The sequence below is a fragment of the Lytechinus variegatus genome, chromosome 2, assembly GCF_018143015.1.
Source record: "Lytechinus variegatus isolate NC3 chromosome 2, Lvar_3.0, whole genome shotgun sequence".
NCBI classification, from domain to species: Eukaryota; Metazoa; Echinodermata; class Echinoidea; order Temnopleuroida; family Toxopneustidae; genus Lytechinus; species Lytechinus variegatus.
In genome coordinates this window covers 34,765,437-34,780,528 of record NC_054741.1, presented here as the reverse complement: position 1 = coordinate 34,780,528, position 15,092 = coordinate 34,765,437, and the positions used below count along the sequence as shown (strand labels likewise).

General features: G+C 39.7%; 1 protein-coding gene across 2 annotated transcripts; it reads left to right on the top strand.

The window, feature by feature from the left end:
• The first annotated feature begins 52 nt into the window (after positions 1-52).
• LOC121407938 lies at positions 53-13,290 on the top strand. Of its 2 annotated transcripts, none has more exons than XM_041599195.1 (2): positions 53-246; positions 4,919-13,290. In XM_041599195.1, the coding sequence occupies exon 2, from the start codon at positions 5,145-5,147 to the stop codon at positions 10,533-10,535; it is 5,391 nt and encodes a 1,796-aa protein (XP_041455129.1). In that variant the 5' UTR covers positions 53-246; positions 4,919-5,144; the 3' UTR covers positions 10,536-13,290. The 2 variants fall into 2 exon arrangements, 1 of the variants encoding a protein (XP_041455129.1); XR_005968966.1 differs by lacking the exon at positions 53-246 and having other exon boundaries at positions 4,415-12,429; positions 13,226-13,290.
• The last annotated feature ends 1,802 nt before the right edge of the window (positions 13,291-15,092 follow it).

Here is a 15,092-nt window from a genome sequence, read left to right as displayed (position 1 = left end):
AGTTTCTAAGCTATTATGTGAACAAAAAATGTTGGTGTCATCTGCAAATAATACATATGATAATTGTAAATACGAGCTTCTGAATTTTTGCGATGACGTCAGAAGCGAGAGTTTTGGATTCGTTTCACGAACATGCCGAGTGAGGGCGTACTTGATTTATCGAGGATCTAAATTTTCTATGAGATAGAATGAAAGTCATTTTGGGATTGTTTCTAAAATTCATGTTAATCTGGAGATGCCAATGTTGTAAGTTGAATTTATCTTCATATTTCCGTAGTATAATCTTTAGTTTAATGATTAGTGTCAGTAGAGGTATAAAATATGATCATATACAATGTGTATTTTTGGTTCAAAATTTGGCATTATCACATGAAATACGTGATTCGTTATACGTGGTACAGCGTATGCGATAAAGCATCAACTTGTATGAGCTTCCGAAGGTTATAGATGAAAGTGAAGCTAGATTTAGATAACTGAAGTGTTTCATAGAAAGCTTTGAAATGTAAAACCAGCCAAGTGAAACAGTATATGAATGAATGGCGGCATTCTCGTGATCGAAGCCACTAGTGGACTCTTTCCCCCGGACACTTTTGGTATTCAAATCATGTCCTACCTTTCGAAATTGAAAGTCTTTTTTTCAGCAAACTAGCCGTCCATCCAGGGATATCGTGCGCTTACATTGTACGTCGTCGCGTCGCATCTGCTCGAGCTCTGCCCAATTCGTGTGCAACTGTCATGCGCAGACACAAGTCGTACACAAATACGGTACACACTACTAGTGATCACCCGATGCATTTGATGACGATTGGCCGGAGGCGGAGCCGGAGGCGGAGTTTGGAAATCTGTGACTTTGGGGGTGAAATATACCACGCGCATCAATTTCTTTCAAATTCTGTGGTTTATATTTCGTTTTCCAACAGGTGGCTTGGATGTAATCTACTATGGGCTCAATCTATTTGGTCTCCTTCGAGGCCACTACTGTGTATAAACCTATGGTGTATTTTCCATAGACTTCTACACAATAGTGGCCTGGAAGGAGACCAAGTATAGTGAGCCGATATTTCCAAAAAGTTATTGTTCAAGCTATACTTGGTATCCTTCGAGGCCACTACTATGTATAAACCTATGGTATATTTTCCATAGACTTGTACACAATAGTGGCCTGGAAGGAGACCAAGTATAGTGAGCTGAAATTTCTTTAAAAAAATATTGTTCAAGCTATACTTGGTCTCCTTCGAGGCCACTACTGTGTATAAAACTATGGTGTATTTTCCATAGACTTCTACACAATAGTGGCCTGGAAGGAGACCAAGTATAGTGAGCCGATATTTCTAAAATCTTATTATTCAAGCTATTCTTGGTCTCCTTCGAGGCCACTACTGTGTATAGTTTAACGGTGTATCTTCCATAGACTTGTACACGATAGTGGCCTCGAAGGAGACCAAATAAAGACAGATTTATATTGTATTTCATCAAATATTTTTTTATATTAAAGCATTCTTTTAAAAAAAGATAAGTTTGTATAATTGTGTTTATTTTTATTTTCAGGAATAGGTAACTGTCTGAAAGTGGCAGAGTGGTCTTGAAGAGGAGGGAAATGAGGGGTAGATGGAATATACAGGTTAATTACCTTAATTCCCCTGTATTAGCAGTGGACAGTGCGAACAGTCCACATTTATGTGGACTGTTCGCACTATCCACTGCTAATACAGGGATCTGCATTATTTCGTGTGCACACGCTCACAATTTTTGCTATAAACGTGATCGTGAGTGCACACGGTACTCGGTGTCATCTCGCAGCTAATTTACCCTGCATGGGAGGCGGAGTCTGGAAATCCGTGCCTGCGCATTGGTGATCATAAGCTTATCGATTGGAAGAATGGGCCGCGGAGGCGGAGTCTAAAAATCCGTGCCGTGATGAAATTAGCGCATCTATGTCAAATTCTGTGGTTTATTTCGTTACTAAGCAACACATGTGGCTTTGATGTAATATACTTTTAAAAGTGAATCAGCTTTAAAAATAGTCTCATTCGAAGCCATATTAAACTCTTGACGTATTTTTCTTATAGACTTTTGGTTCGAACAGACAATCATCTGAATATTTTTAAGGATGCAGGAATAACCGTCTGAAATTAAGTGGCAGAGTGCATGGTCTTAATTGAAGAGGAGGACTAAAGTGGACCTTCCTCATTTGATAGATTTAGGTTATCGTCAGATCTACTTCATTGTTTTACCTTTTTTCTTTAATAATTATTTTAACTAAATAAACTCAAGGGTAAAATGAGTAGGCCAATAAACTCAAGGGTAATGAGTAGGCCCAATCTGTCGAAATACGCAGGTGACAACTTGGTTGATTTGATTACTTTTTATAACTTCATTTTATTTTCCAAATATCATGCAGTGCTAGAGGATTGCACTTCAAAACTGCGGACTAAATAAAGCCTACATGGCCCATGCACCTCACCAGCTGCAGCCCGTCGACGTCTCGATCGAGAAAAATTACATGCTTAACGCTCGCTAGCGCACATGTGCTGCAAAGTCACGGACAATGTAATAAAAACTGAAGGCGGAGACTCGGGCATGAGCAAAACTTTTCGCCAATATGCACGTATACATGCACGTTGCACTGCCGAGTGTGGCGCCTCCCATGTAGTGATATCTGCAATCTCATTGGCCAAAAGTACATACATCCACGGCGACGTGCGCAGAGAATTGAAATATACATGTTTGGTTGACTGGGCTATAAATTCTTGAGTACTTACGCCATGTACCAATATCTTGCGCATGCCTTCTTTCGGCCAATGACATTACAAATAGGTCACTACATGGGAGGCGCCACTCGACGGTACTCGATCGTGATTGGCGAAAAGTTAGCGCACGCCCTATAGCTACAGATTCTGCCAATTGGACTGCACGCATGCAGTAAACGGCAAGCGTTTATCAATTTGAGAAGACGGGTTGTTGAGCTGCATGGGCCAGCGCCACTACGATAGGCTTTATTTCGTACGTCCGTACAATTACAATAACAAAGCAACCCAGTCGTCATTTGCGTATTTCGTATATTGGGCCTAATTCGGGGCCGGCCTTAAATCAAAATCCTTGAGTTTATTTAGTCAGAATAATAATGTTCATATATCAGGGAAGACCAATGCAAATAAATTTGCGAGCTTGCTGTGACAAAGCAATTGAGAATAGCGGCCTAATTATAATAGTGAACATAGTGAACTTCCATAGATCTATAAAACAAATGAGGACGATAACGTTAGATCTATTATGTTTTGCTTTATTAAGTACATTAAGTATGTTAAAAATAGAATTGAAGTTACATGTTATATACTTTCAACGTTGTGGAATCAAATACTTTGATAACTCCCCCGTACGGCAACTATCAAAGCTTTCAATTTGGGCAAAATGACTGTTTGAAATGTCGAGTACCCATGTTTCATTAATTTTCATTATTTTGATTACTATTAATTGTGGACAGCTCGAACTGTCCACTGTTAATACGGAGAAAATTGGAAATTAGGGTAATTAACCTGTATATTCCATCTACCCCTCATTTCCCTCCTCTTCAAGACCACTCTGCCACTTTCAGACAGTTAATACATTTCTTGAACAATAAACATAAAACACAATAAAACAAATTAATCTTTTTAAAAGAATGCTTTATATCAAAATATTTGATGAACACAAATCTGTCTTTACTTGGTCTCCTTCCAGGCCACTATTATGTACAAGTTTATGGAAAATACACCGTAGATTTATTCACAGTAGTGGCCTCGAAGGAGACCAAGTATAGCTTGAACATTAACATTTTGGAAACATGAGCTCTCTATACTTGGTCTCCTTCCAGGCCACTATTGTGTAAAAGTCTATAGGAAATACTTCATAGATTTATTCACAATAGTGGCCTCGAAGGAGACCAAGAATAGACAGCATTCATAAGAAATAATAGTTGATAATAGCATCTATTCTGTTAGTTTTGTGATAGACTTAATACTATTTTTTATACTATCGTTCATTCTATATTTGGTCTCCTTCCAAGCCACTACTGTGTACAAGTCTTTGCAGAGGGCTCCATAAAGTTGTACTCAATAGTGGCTTGGAAGGAGACCAAATATAGAACGACAACTAAGAGTCAAATTATTATTATATTTATTGATTTATCTTATCGAGGAGAGGGTCGGGGATTGTCGAATGAAATAACGTCCTACTCAGAAATTATTGTATCAATGGGAAAATACGTGTTGTAGCAAGGTCACTATTTCGGTTCGTCTGTGGGGAAGTTTCGCATCGAGAACAAAAGATTTCTTTTGAAAATCATTGAAGCCGTCATTTCATTGAATCGGCCTGCAAATATTGGTAGGTGTTCGAAGAGGTCCTAAGTGGCTTATAACACGATATGGCCATTAATGGCTATCGTAATGCACATTAGGTGACCTTTTGACATGTTTGAAACATTTCTAGGAATTAAAGGGCTTGTTAGCTATTGTGTATGACTGCAGTGTAGGGCAGGCAGTGCATGTGTATGTTATGGGTTAATAAGACTGAATGTCATAGATATTTGCATTTGACGAGACACAAGACAAATTAGGCAAGACATGCATATTTTGTGGGCATTCAGCAGATATAAATTTATTTTGGATAAATACATCACATACACATGCAAGGTCATTACAGCAGATGTCAATTATAAAAACAAGATAAATAAAGAATTTGTAGACTGAGGCACAGGTGTAAAGTCAGATTATTATGCAGGGACTGACAAATATTCATTTCTAATGAGTGGGTTTATATACGAGTTAGATTATTCAGAAATACAAAGTTTACATATTTATGGCGACACGTTTATTTCATGACAGTTTGTTAACTGACAACTGATACATTGTATATCTTTTTCTGTGTCATTGAATTACAGATTGAACAGTTCAAGTTCAAGTTCAAGTGAGAGATTGTAACTGCAATGGTCATTAAAGTCTTTAAGAAACGTCGAACTCGTGTGATAATATTGGTACTCATCTTGTTGTCACTAATTCGTCACTCCAGAGTTGTTAGAACATTTCCAAAATTTGAGTTAGTCATCTTGTCACAAACGCCAACCTCCACATTAGTTCAATAACAAGCTATGAACTTTTGGATCAAAGATGAGTGACATTCCAAAGACAGCTGGGGCTGCGGCACCCGATGTCAGACCTGAAGATTCTGCAAGCAACTGTGGTCGAAGTATTACAAGCTCTGTGACCAGCAGCAGGGCAAGGAGAGATGCAGCTGCGAAAAAGGCTGCTCTGATGGCTCAAGCTCAATTGTTGCAGGAGCAACAGGCATTGGAACTACAGACTTTGCAATTACAGCAACGGATGGCTGAGCTGAAGCTGAAATCGCAGATTGCTAGTGCTGAAGCAGAGGAGAAGGTGTATAGAGCATCTGAGGACAAATCAGGATTACCAGATAATCTTCCTTCAGGCATTCAGTCAGCTAATGATGATACCCTGCCATATCCTCGTCCTGACACATCAGAGTCGATGATGAAGATTATTCATGAAGGTCAGCAGCAACAGAGAAGGCTGATAGAATCTGTCACACTACCTCAAGCTGATTTGATGAAATACGATGGCAACCCCTTGAGGTATTGGGAATTTTGGAGAGCCTTTGAAAACAGTGTGGACAAGACTGCAGTAGATGATTCTGCTAAGCTGACACGCCTGTTTCATTTCTGCACTGGTGAGGCTCATAAGTTGTTACAAGCCTGCATGGTAATGGATCCCACTGTTGGTTATAAGAAAGCCAAGCAGATGTTGAAAGAACGATTTGGCAACCCTTACAAGATAGCAGATGCTTGGATTCAAAGAGTTACTCAAGCTACAAAGATTGAGCCCAACAATAAGAAGGCTCTGCAAGATCTAGCAGATGAACTTCATATTTGCATTCAAACGCTAGATGCTATGGGCTATAAGTCTGAGCTGTCACCCCAGAATGTCATCTTACGGATTGTCGAGAGACTTCCTTTCTTCTTGAGGGACCGATGGTTAAAGGTGGTAGCCAATATCAGGAAGCAGAACCGGCTGCCACAGATTGAGGACCTTTTATCTTTCATCCAGGAAACCTCAGCCCAACAGAATGATCCAGTATATGGACGACTGACTGATCTGAAGCCTGGATCCAAAGATCAGTCAAAATCGTATCCCAAGAAAACATGGGACAAGAAGGTATCTAAGACACAGGGGAGAAGCTCATACTCTACCTCTAGTAGCCCAGTTCCTGTGAACGTCAAGCCCTGTCTGATCTGTCAAGAAAAACATACACTTTTTGGCTGTGATCGATTCAAGAAAATGCCACCAGAAAAGAGACTCCAGTTTGCTAAAGAGAAGCGGTTATGTTTTAACTGCCTTCGTCCTGGTCATATGTTGTCAGCCTGCAACTTGAATAGAACTTGTTCTGTTGAAGGTTGTGGAAGGAAGCATACCAAGTTCCTTCATCAGACGAAGAAGGCACCATCAAGAGCACCTGACAATCAAGTCGAAGATCCCCCACAGAATCAGGAAGGACAATTAACAAGTGATGGGGCCTCTAATGGTTATGTAGACAGTGATGCTACAGGGGCCGGCAAGCGGAGTGTTCTTCCAATTGTTCCAGTAAGAGTGCAAAGTGATGGCAAGAATTTTATTCAGACGTATGCTCTGTTGGATACTGGATCAACCCATTCATTCTGTACAGAGGCATTAGCTCATCATCTGGGAGCTAGAGGAAGAAGTCATCAACTTCGCCTGACAACTATGGTTAAGAGAGATGATCACATTGACACATCAGTGGTCAGCCTTGTGGTAGACTCTGGGCCATCCACAGACCGGATTTATCTTCCTCATGTCTGTACTCGGAAGAGATTGAACATTCAGAATTCTCACATGGCCTGTAGAGAAGACATCATCAACTTGCCATATCTCAAAGGTATTGATATCCCATTGGCAGGGGAACATGAAGTTGGCTTACTGATTGGTCAAGATACTCCAAGAGCACTGATACCCTTAGAAGTACGCAAAGGAGACAAGGGACCTTATGCTGTTAGAACTGCTCTAGGGTGGTCACTTCATGGTCCGATCGCTTCAAGAGGGAGATGTGATGCCTCTACCAATTTCATTCAAGGAGACACCTCTCTTGATGAACAAGTCCAGAAGTTCTGGAAACTGGAGGATGAGAATTCCCTATTCGATGATGAGAGAGGTATGTCATTTAATGACAGGAAAGCAGTCAACATCTGGGAGGACACCATCACTTTGGACAATGGTCACTACCAACTAGCCATACCTTTCAAGGAACGCCCCCCTAGTCTTCAAGATAACCGTTGTATAGCGGAGCATCGACTTCAGACTCTTGGAAGAAGGCTAGAAAGAGACACCCATCTTCATGAAAAATACAAGGAAGGCATATCCGACCTCCTTCAGAAAGGATATGCAGAAGAAGTATCTGAATCAGACGACCAAGATCAAGCTGTTACCTGGTACATTCCTCATCATCCGGTATTCCACCCTATGAAACCAGGAAAGGTTCGCATAGTGTTTGACTGTGCTTCTAAGTATAAAGGACAATCGCTAAATGATGTTGTACTCCAGGGTCCTGATCTCACCAACAAATTGATCGGGGTTCTCCTACGTTTTCGTCAAGAGAGAATTGCCATTATCGCCGATATAGAGGCAATGTTTCACCAGGTCAGAGTTCCCCCGGAAGATCGAGATGTACTCAGATTTTTATGGTGGCCTGGTGGAAACCTGGAAGAGACCCCCAAGGCATTTAGGATGTGTGTCCATCTGTTCGGCGGCACATGGAGCCCCAGTTGCTGTAACTTCGCTATGCGACGTACAGCTGAAGATAATCATGGACAGTGTACTAGTGATGCAGCCAAGGTGGTGCAAAGGAATTTCTATGTTGACGACTGCCTGGTGTCACTACAGGATGAGGAAAAGGCTGTCAAACTTGCTACAGAACTCAGAATGCTACTTCAGAAGGGAGGATTTCGACTGGCTAAGTGGCTAAGTAACAACCCAAGAGTCCTTCAGACTATCCCTTTGGAAGATCGGGCAAAACAAGTAGCAGGACTCGATCTTAATCATGAAGCCCTACCTGTTGAACGTGCTCTGGGTATGAGATGGGACATAGAGCAGGACTGCTTTACCTACAAGATCAACCCAAAGGACAAGCCTTCAACTCGACGAGGATTACTCAGTGTAGTATCTTCAGTCTATGATCCCCTAGGATATGCCAGTCCATGTGTGCTGCAAGCAAAGATGATCTTGCAGGAGCTAACAAGACAGAAGTTATACTGGGATGAACCCATTCCAGTTGAAGAGGCACAGAAATGGAAGTCTTGGTTGGATGAACTACCAGAGATGGAAGAATTTGAGGTTAACAGATGTGTAAAGCCTCATAACTTTGGTAAGGTAACAGATTACCAACTCCATAACTTTGCAGATGCCTCAGAAGTTGCTTATGGAGCTATGACATATCTAATGATGACAAGTGAAGATGGTCAAGTACATTGCAGTCTGCTAATGGCCAAGACACGTCTTGCTCCACTGAAGAAGTCAACCATACCACGACTTGAGTTAATGGCTGCTACCCTAGCAACAAGGATGGACACCATGATCAGAAGGGAACTGGACTTTCCTATCACCAAGTCAACATTTTGGACAGATAGCATGATAGTTTTGAATTACATTCAAAACAAAGATAAGAGGTTCCATACCTTTGTATCCAACAGGCTTGCTATCATTCACAATGCTACAGAGATGGATCAATGGTACCATATTGACTCAACCTTGAACCCAGCAGATATCCTTTCAAGGGGCATGCCTGCAAGTCAATTGAAGGAGAGTTCGAGATGGCTTAACGGACCAGAATTTCTTCAACTGCCACAAGAATTTTGGCCTACGTTTCCAAACGAGAAGCAAGGGATTGATGATGACGACCCTGAAGTAAAGAGGACAAAAGGAATGCATAATTTTGCATCAAGCTGTGATCATGAAGACTGCATTGACAAACTGATCACACACTTCTCGGATTGGACCAGGCTAAGAAGAGCAATTGCATGGTGGCTTAGACTGAAGAAAGTTCTCCAAGAGAAAGTGAAAAAGACGACACCAATCCAAGACAGAGGCAAAACCTTATCTGCCAAGGAAATTGAAGGTGCTGAAAAGGTCATTTTTCAGTATGTACAGAGTCATGCATTCTCAGAGGAGTTGAGTGTCATTAGGGATTCAGGTAATTCAGTCCCTAAAGTCACAAAAGGATCAAGACTGTACAAACTAGACGCAGTTTACCAAGATGGCCTGCTTCGAGTAGGAGGACGGTTAAGACATGCAATGATACCTAGTGAAGCCAAACACCAAGTAATATTGCCCAAGAAGCATCACGTGACTTCACTTCTTGTGAGACATACACATCACAGAGTTGGACACCAAGGACTGAATCATGTGTTGGCAGAGATACGACAAAGATATTGGATTCTTGGTGCTGGTGTTGTTGTAAGGAGCATGTTAAAGAAATGTGTTAACTGCCGCAAGTACCAGGCTAGACTCGGCAAGCAGAAGATGTCAGATCTCCCATCATTTAGACTTGAAGCTACCAAACCGGCCTTTACTAACGTAGGGATGGACTATTTTGGGCCATTCGACATTAAGTGTGGACGATCAACGAGAAAAAGGTATGGAGTTGTCTTCACCTGTATGACCAGTAGGGCAATCCATATAGAGGTAGCCGAGAGTCTTGAGACAAGCTCGTGTATCGATGCCATTCGTCGTATGATTAGCAGAAGAGGGCCTATCAAGAAATTGTTCTCAGACAATGGCACCAATTTAGTGGGAGCCCAGGCTGAACTGAAAAGAGCTCTGAAGGAATGGAATGAAGACGAAATCCTGCATTTCACTGCTAATCAAGGGATAGAGTGGACTTTCAACCCTCCCACTGCTTCACATCAAGGTGGTGTGTGGGAAAGACAAATTCGCACCATCAGGAAAATACTGCATGCTATTCTGACTGAGCAGTATTTAAGGACTTGTCAATCTGAGGAACAGCTTCATACACTGATGTGCGAGGTTGAGGCAATCATTAACAGCAGGCCTCTCACACGAGTCTCTGATGATCCAGATGATCTGGAAGTATTGACACCAAACAGTCTACTACTGATGAAACAGGTGACAGCGCCGCCTCCAGGTAGATTTACCGGGACAGATGTCTACGCCAGAAAACGATGGAGACAAATGCAGCATCTTTCTGATCTTTTCTGGAAGAGATGGCTACGCGAGTATTTACCAGCCTTACAACAGCGTCAACGATGGCAACAACCCGAACGCAACCTACAGATTGGGGATGTGGTCCTCATCGCAGACGAGATGGCGCCTAGGTGCTCCTGGCTTATGGGTCGCGTTCTTGAGACACATCCAGACAAACAAGGTTATGTGCGTAGTGTTAAGGTGAAGACAGCAACGTCTACATTCATCAGACCAGTCACCAAGCTGTGTTTGCTTTTGGAGCAGGAGATTTAGTGCCAAAATTTATAAACAGGGTTATGCACACCCTGAGGTGTGAGCCTAGCGCCGCCTACTAGAGTTATAATTCATTATTTGATATTAGACAACAGAAAGGGTTATGCACACCCTCATTGAAATTACGCGATTGAGTAATTATCATCTGCTGATAGAAATAACTTCAAATAAGGGTTATGCATACCTTCAGTGAAAAATCTTCAAGAGCAAATTGATTCAGAAACTAAAGATGTGAAACATATAGCATAACTTTGATATTTTGGATGGATCAACATCGTGAGCAAGCAAGAGAAAGTACAGACCACATGTATCGTTTTACCAAGTCTATTTTGAATGACAGGACATTAAAATGCAGGACGTTTAATACGCATCCCAAAGGCTTGATAAAGATGGACTTGAAGGAATGAAGGAACGAAAAAGAAATTAAGAACTCACAGACTTTCAATTTAATTTGATAGCTATTTGAATTGTGGACAATTTTGCATTCATTTTATCTTTTTCTTCGTAAGTGATGCAAGTGCAGAGCTGCCAAGTAGTACTGATTTTTCAGTATTTAGTACTTAAAAGTGAGAAAAATACTGATAGTTAAATGTAAAATGCTGATTTCTAAAGTTTCAGCTTTATTTGTTCTTTGGTATTTTTGAAAATACTGATTTCCTCTCTGAAATACTGATTTTCAACTTTAAAAATACTGAAATGTTCTTTTTTCAGGTTGGCAACTCTTTAAGTGTATGATTTTGACCAATTCAACAAGAATTTGTCTATTTTTTCATATGCAAATTTTCAGGTAAAGAATCTGATTTGGAAGTAATAGTGCAGTTGTTGCACAGTTTAATTATTTAGACAAACTGTCTGGACATAAGACTAAGTTTACTATTTTGGAGCCTGTGGATAAGGCTACAATTCAAGGAAACAAATTTGAACAAAATTAAAGGGATAAATAAATAAACCCTCTGGTCTGAAATTTAAGACTAGTCATGTTTAAATTTGGTAGAAAGACTACTCATTGTAGTTGAGTCTAGAGAAAAGACTATTTGGTTTTGAATTAAGTGCAAAAATGCCATATGCAAAAGGCTACAGCACTACTTTTCCTTTCAGCCAGATTCTTGCCATACGTAAATATTCCAATGTATGCAAAACCAGGCTAAATATTGCATGTATTGATTCATGTTTTATCATGTTTATTAGTTTTGCAGGAAAATCACCTGATTACTTCATTTATTTTTATAAAAAAAAACAAAAACAAAAACAAAAAGTAAAAAACCAAAGGTGTCAAAGGACCATGTACATTTATGATGATCGATTTGACCAAAGAGCTGTACAAATATAATTTGGGGCAGACTTTAAAGTTTGTCAAAATCAGAAAGTATTGAGTAGAATATATTTGCCCTAGTTTTTCAAAGGTATATTCATTTTCAAACTTGAAATTGTTAAAGGGGCCGGAAAAGATGGTCACTTCATTTTTTTGAAAACAGCATAAAGTCAAGAGTACATTATTTAGACTTAGTGAACAAAGGTAATGATAATTAGCACTTGACCTTTTCAGAGGTGATGACATGATGCATTGAAAGGAAGTATGAATGTCATTGTATTGGAATTTAAGTTACCATAGCAACCTAAAAAATTGTAAGAGAAGCAAAAATTCAGAACTGATTTATTTTTCCTTTGGTTTGTAAATGATGAGCCTTAAGCTCCCATTTAAGGGGCCGGGATGTAAATACGAGCTTCTGAATTTTTGCGATGACGTCAGAAGCGAGAGTTTTGGATTCGTTTCACGAACATGCCGAGTGAGGGCGTACTTGATTTATCGAGGATCTAAATTTTCTATGAGATAGAATGAAAGTCATTTTGGGATTGTTTCTAAAATTCATGTTAATCTGGAGATGCCAATGTTGTAAGTTGAATTTATCTTCATATTTCCGTAGTATAATCTTTAGTTTAATGATTAGTGTCAGTAGAGGTATAAAATATGATCATATACAATGTGTATTTTTGGTTCAAAATTTGGCATTATCACATGAAATACGTGATTCGTTATACGTGGTACAGCGTATGCGATAAAGCATCAACTTGTATGAGCTTCCGAAGGTTATAGATGAAAGTGAAGCTAGATTTAGATAACTGAAGTGTTTCATAGAAAGCTTTGAAATGTAAAACCAGCCAAGTGAAACAGTATATGAATGAATGGCTATCGTAATGCACATTAGGTGACCTTTTGACATGTTTGAAACATTTCTAGGAATTAAAGGGCTTGTTAGCTATTGTGTATGACTGCAGTGTAGGGCAGGCAGTGCATGTGTATGTTATGGGTTAATAAGACTGAATGTCATAGATATTTGCATTTGACGAGACACAAGACAAATTAGGCAAGACATGCATATTTTGTGGGCATTCAGCAGATATAAATTTATTTTGGATAAATACATCACATACACATGCAAGGTCATTACAGCAGATGTCAATTATAAAAACAAGATAAATAAAGAATTTGTAGACTGAGGCACAGGTGTAAAGTCAGATTATTATGCAGGGACTGACAAATATTCATTTCTAATGAGTGGGTTTATATACGAGTTAGATTATTCAGAAATACAAAGTTTACATATTTATGGCGACACGTTTATTTCATGACAGTTTGTTAACTGACAACTGATACATTGTATATCTTTTTCTGTGTCATTGAATTACAGATTGAACAGTTCAAGTTCAAGTTCAAGTGAGAGATTGTAACTGCAATGGTCATTAAAGTCTTTAAGAAACGTCGAACTCGTGTGATAATATTGGTACTCATCTTGTTGTCACTAATTCGTCACTCCAGAGTTGTTAGAACATTTCCAAAATTTGAGTTAGTCATCTTGTCACAAACGCCAACCTCCACAATAATAAAGGTGTTACAGAAGTCAAATCATTAATATATATTAAAAAGAGCAAGGGGCCTAGGATTGATCCTTGTGGAACTCCGCATTGTATTAACTGAAAATCAGAAGAAATATTATTGTGAATTACATATTGTTTTCTATTGGACAAATAACTCTTAAACCAAGATAGTGTAATTCCGCGAATTCCATAATTTTCAAGTTTTTTAAGTAATATCTGGTGGTCAAGAGTGTCAAAGGCTTTGCTTAAGTCCATGAATACGCCTATTATATGTTCTTTATTTGCCATTGCATTTGTAATTTTATCATATATTTGTATTAACGCCTGATCAGTCGAATGTCCTTTCCTGAATCCATATTGGTTAGAATTTAGAAAATGAAAAGTATCTAGAAACTTATAAAGTCTATTGTAAATAATCTTCTCTAATATTTTGGAAATGCTGGGAAGAATAGAAATAGGCCTGTAATTTGTTATTTCATGCGGATTGTCTTTTTTAAAAACAGGATTTACCTTTGCAATTTTTAGGGAATCAGGACATATTCCAGTGCTAATTGAGAGATTGAAAATATGACACAAAGGAGAGGCAATATAGTGTATGATCTGCTTAAGAAGGGAAGTACTAATTCTATCAATTCCCTGTGATTTGCTTGATTTTAGATTTTTTGTTATTTCAATTAATTCCTGAACATTTGTTGGGTTAAAGAATAAAGAAGAGTTAATGGGTGTGGGAAGAAATTTTCCAAAATTTTCATCAGTTCTGTCAAGTTTGTTTGCCAAGGAGGGTCCTAAGTTAACAAAAAAAGAATTAAAGGTATCAGCTACATCTTCTGAATTTATTGCAAGATTATGAGCTGTGAAATTATCTTTGGGTAATGTTTTGGGTTTCTTGCCAATCAAATCATTTATAATCTCCCATGTTGCTTTCATGTTTGATTTGACTTTGTAAAGCTTCTCGGAATGATGCTGTAGATGAGATAGTGCCAGGTGAGGTGAGCGGTCAGTCCCCAAGTGGCGACGACCATGGTGAATGCCATCCAACACCGGATCAAACGACGCAGAATGTGGTAATGCTCGTAGAAGCTCAGTATCCGTCTGCGTACCCCGTCTATATTCTTCGCAGAGGCCTGGTCGCGCGCGTATTTGGAAATCTGACGCACCTCGCATTGAAACGAAACGCGCTCGATGTGGATGAGATAGCAAAAACAGCCGTAAAAGATGTACCCGATAAGAGCGCTCCAGTGAGAGACTTCTCTGTAGACTTTCAAGTGACTGCGACAGTTAGATCTGATCCGGTAATCGTTGGCCAACCTGAGCGTAGCATTCGTAATCGGCCATGCGAGGAAGCAGACGAGACGAAACCAGGACAGACCTTTGGCGCCAAAACGTGAGCCAGTCAAAATCTTTACGCGCTTCGACAAGAATCCACGAAAGAGCGGATAACCTTGCCTGTAACGCGTTCCCATGGTCATGTAGCAAATGCGGGAGAAGAGGCATGCGAATGGAATGACCATTACCTGAAAGAGGTAAGTGGAGTAAGACACGAGGTGTAGGATATCGCTTTTCTTTCCCCAGAAGTTTCTGAAGTAAGTCTGGAAATCATAAGTCAACAGAGCGCACGTCAGAAGAAGATATAGGACTGCGATGACGTCAGAGATCAGACAACCTGAAATACATATACAA

Bases quoted from the DNA above. Each gene is read 5' to 3' on its own strand.
- LOC121407938 (XM_041599195.1), top strand. From the start codon at position 5,145: ATGAGTGACATTCCAAAGACAGCTGGGGCTGCGGCACCCGATGTCAGA.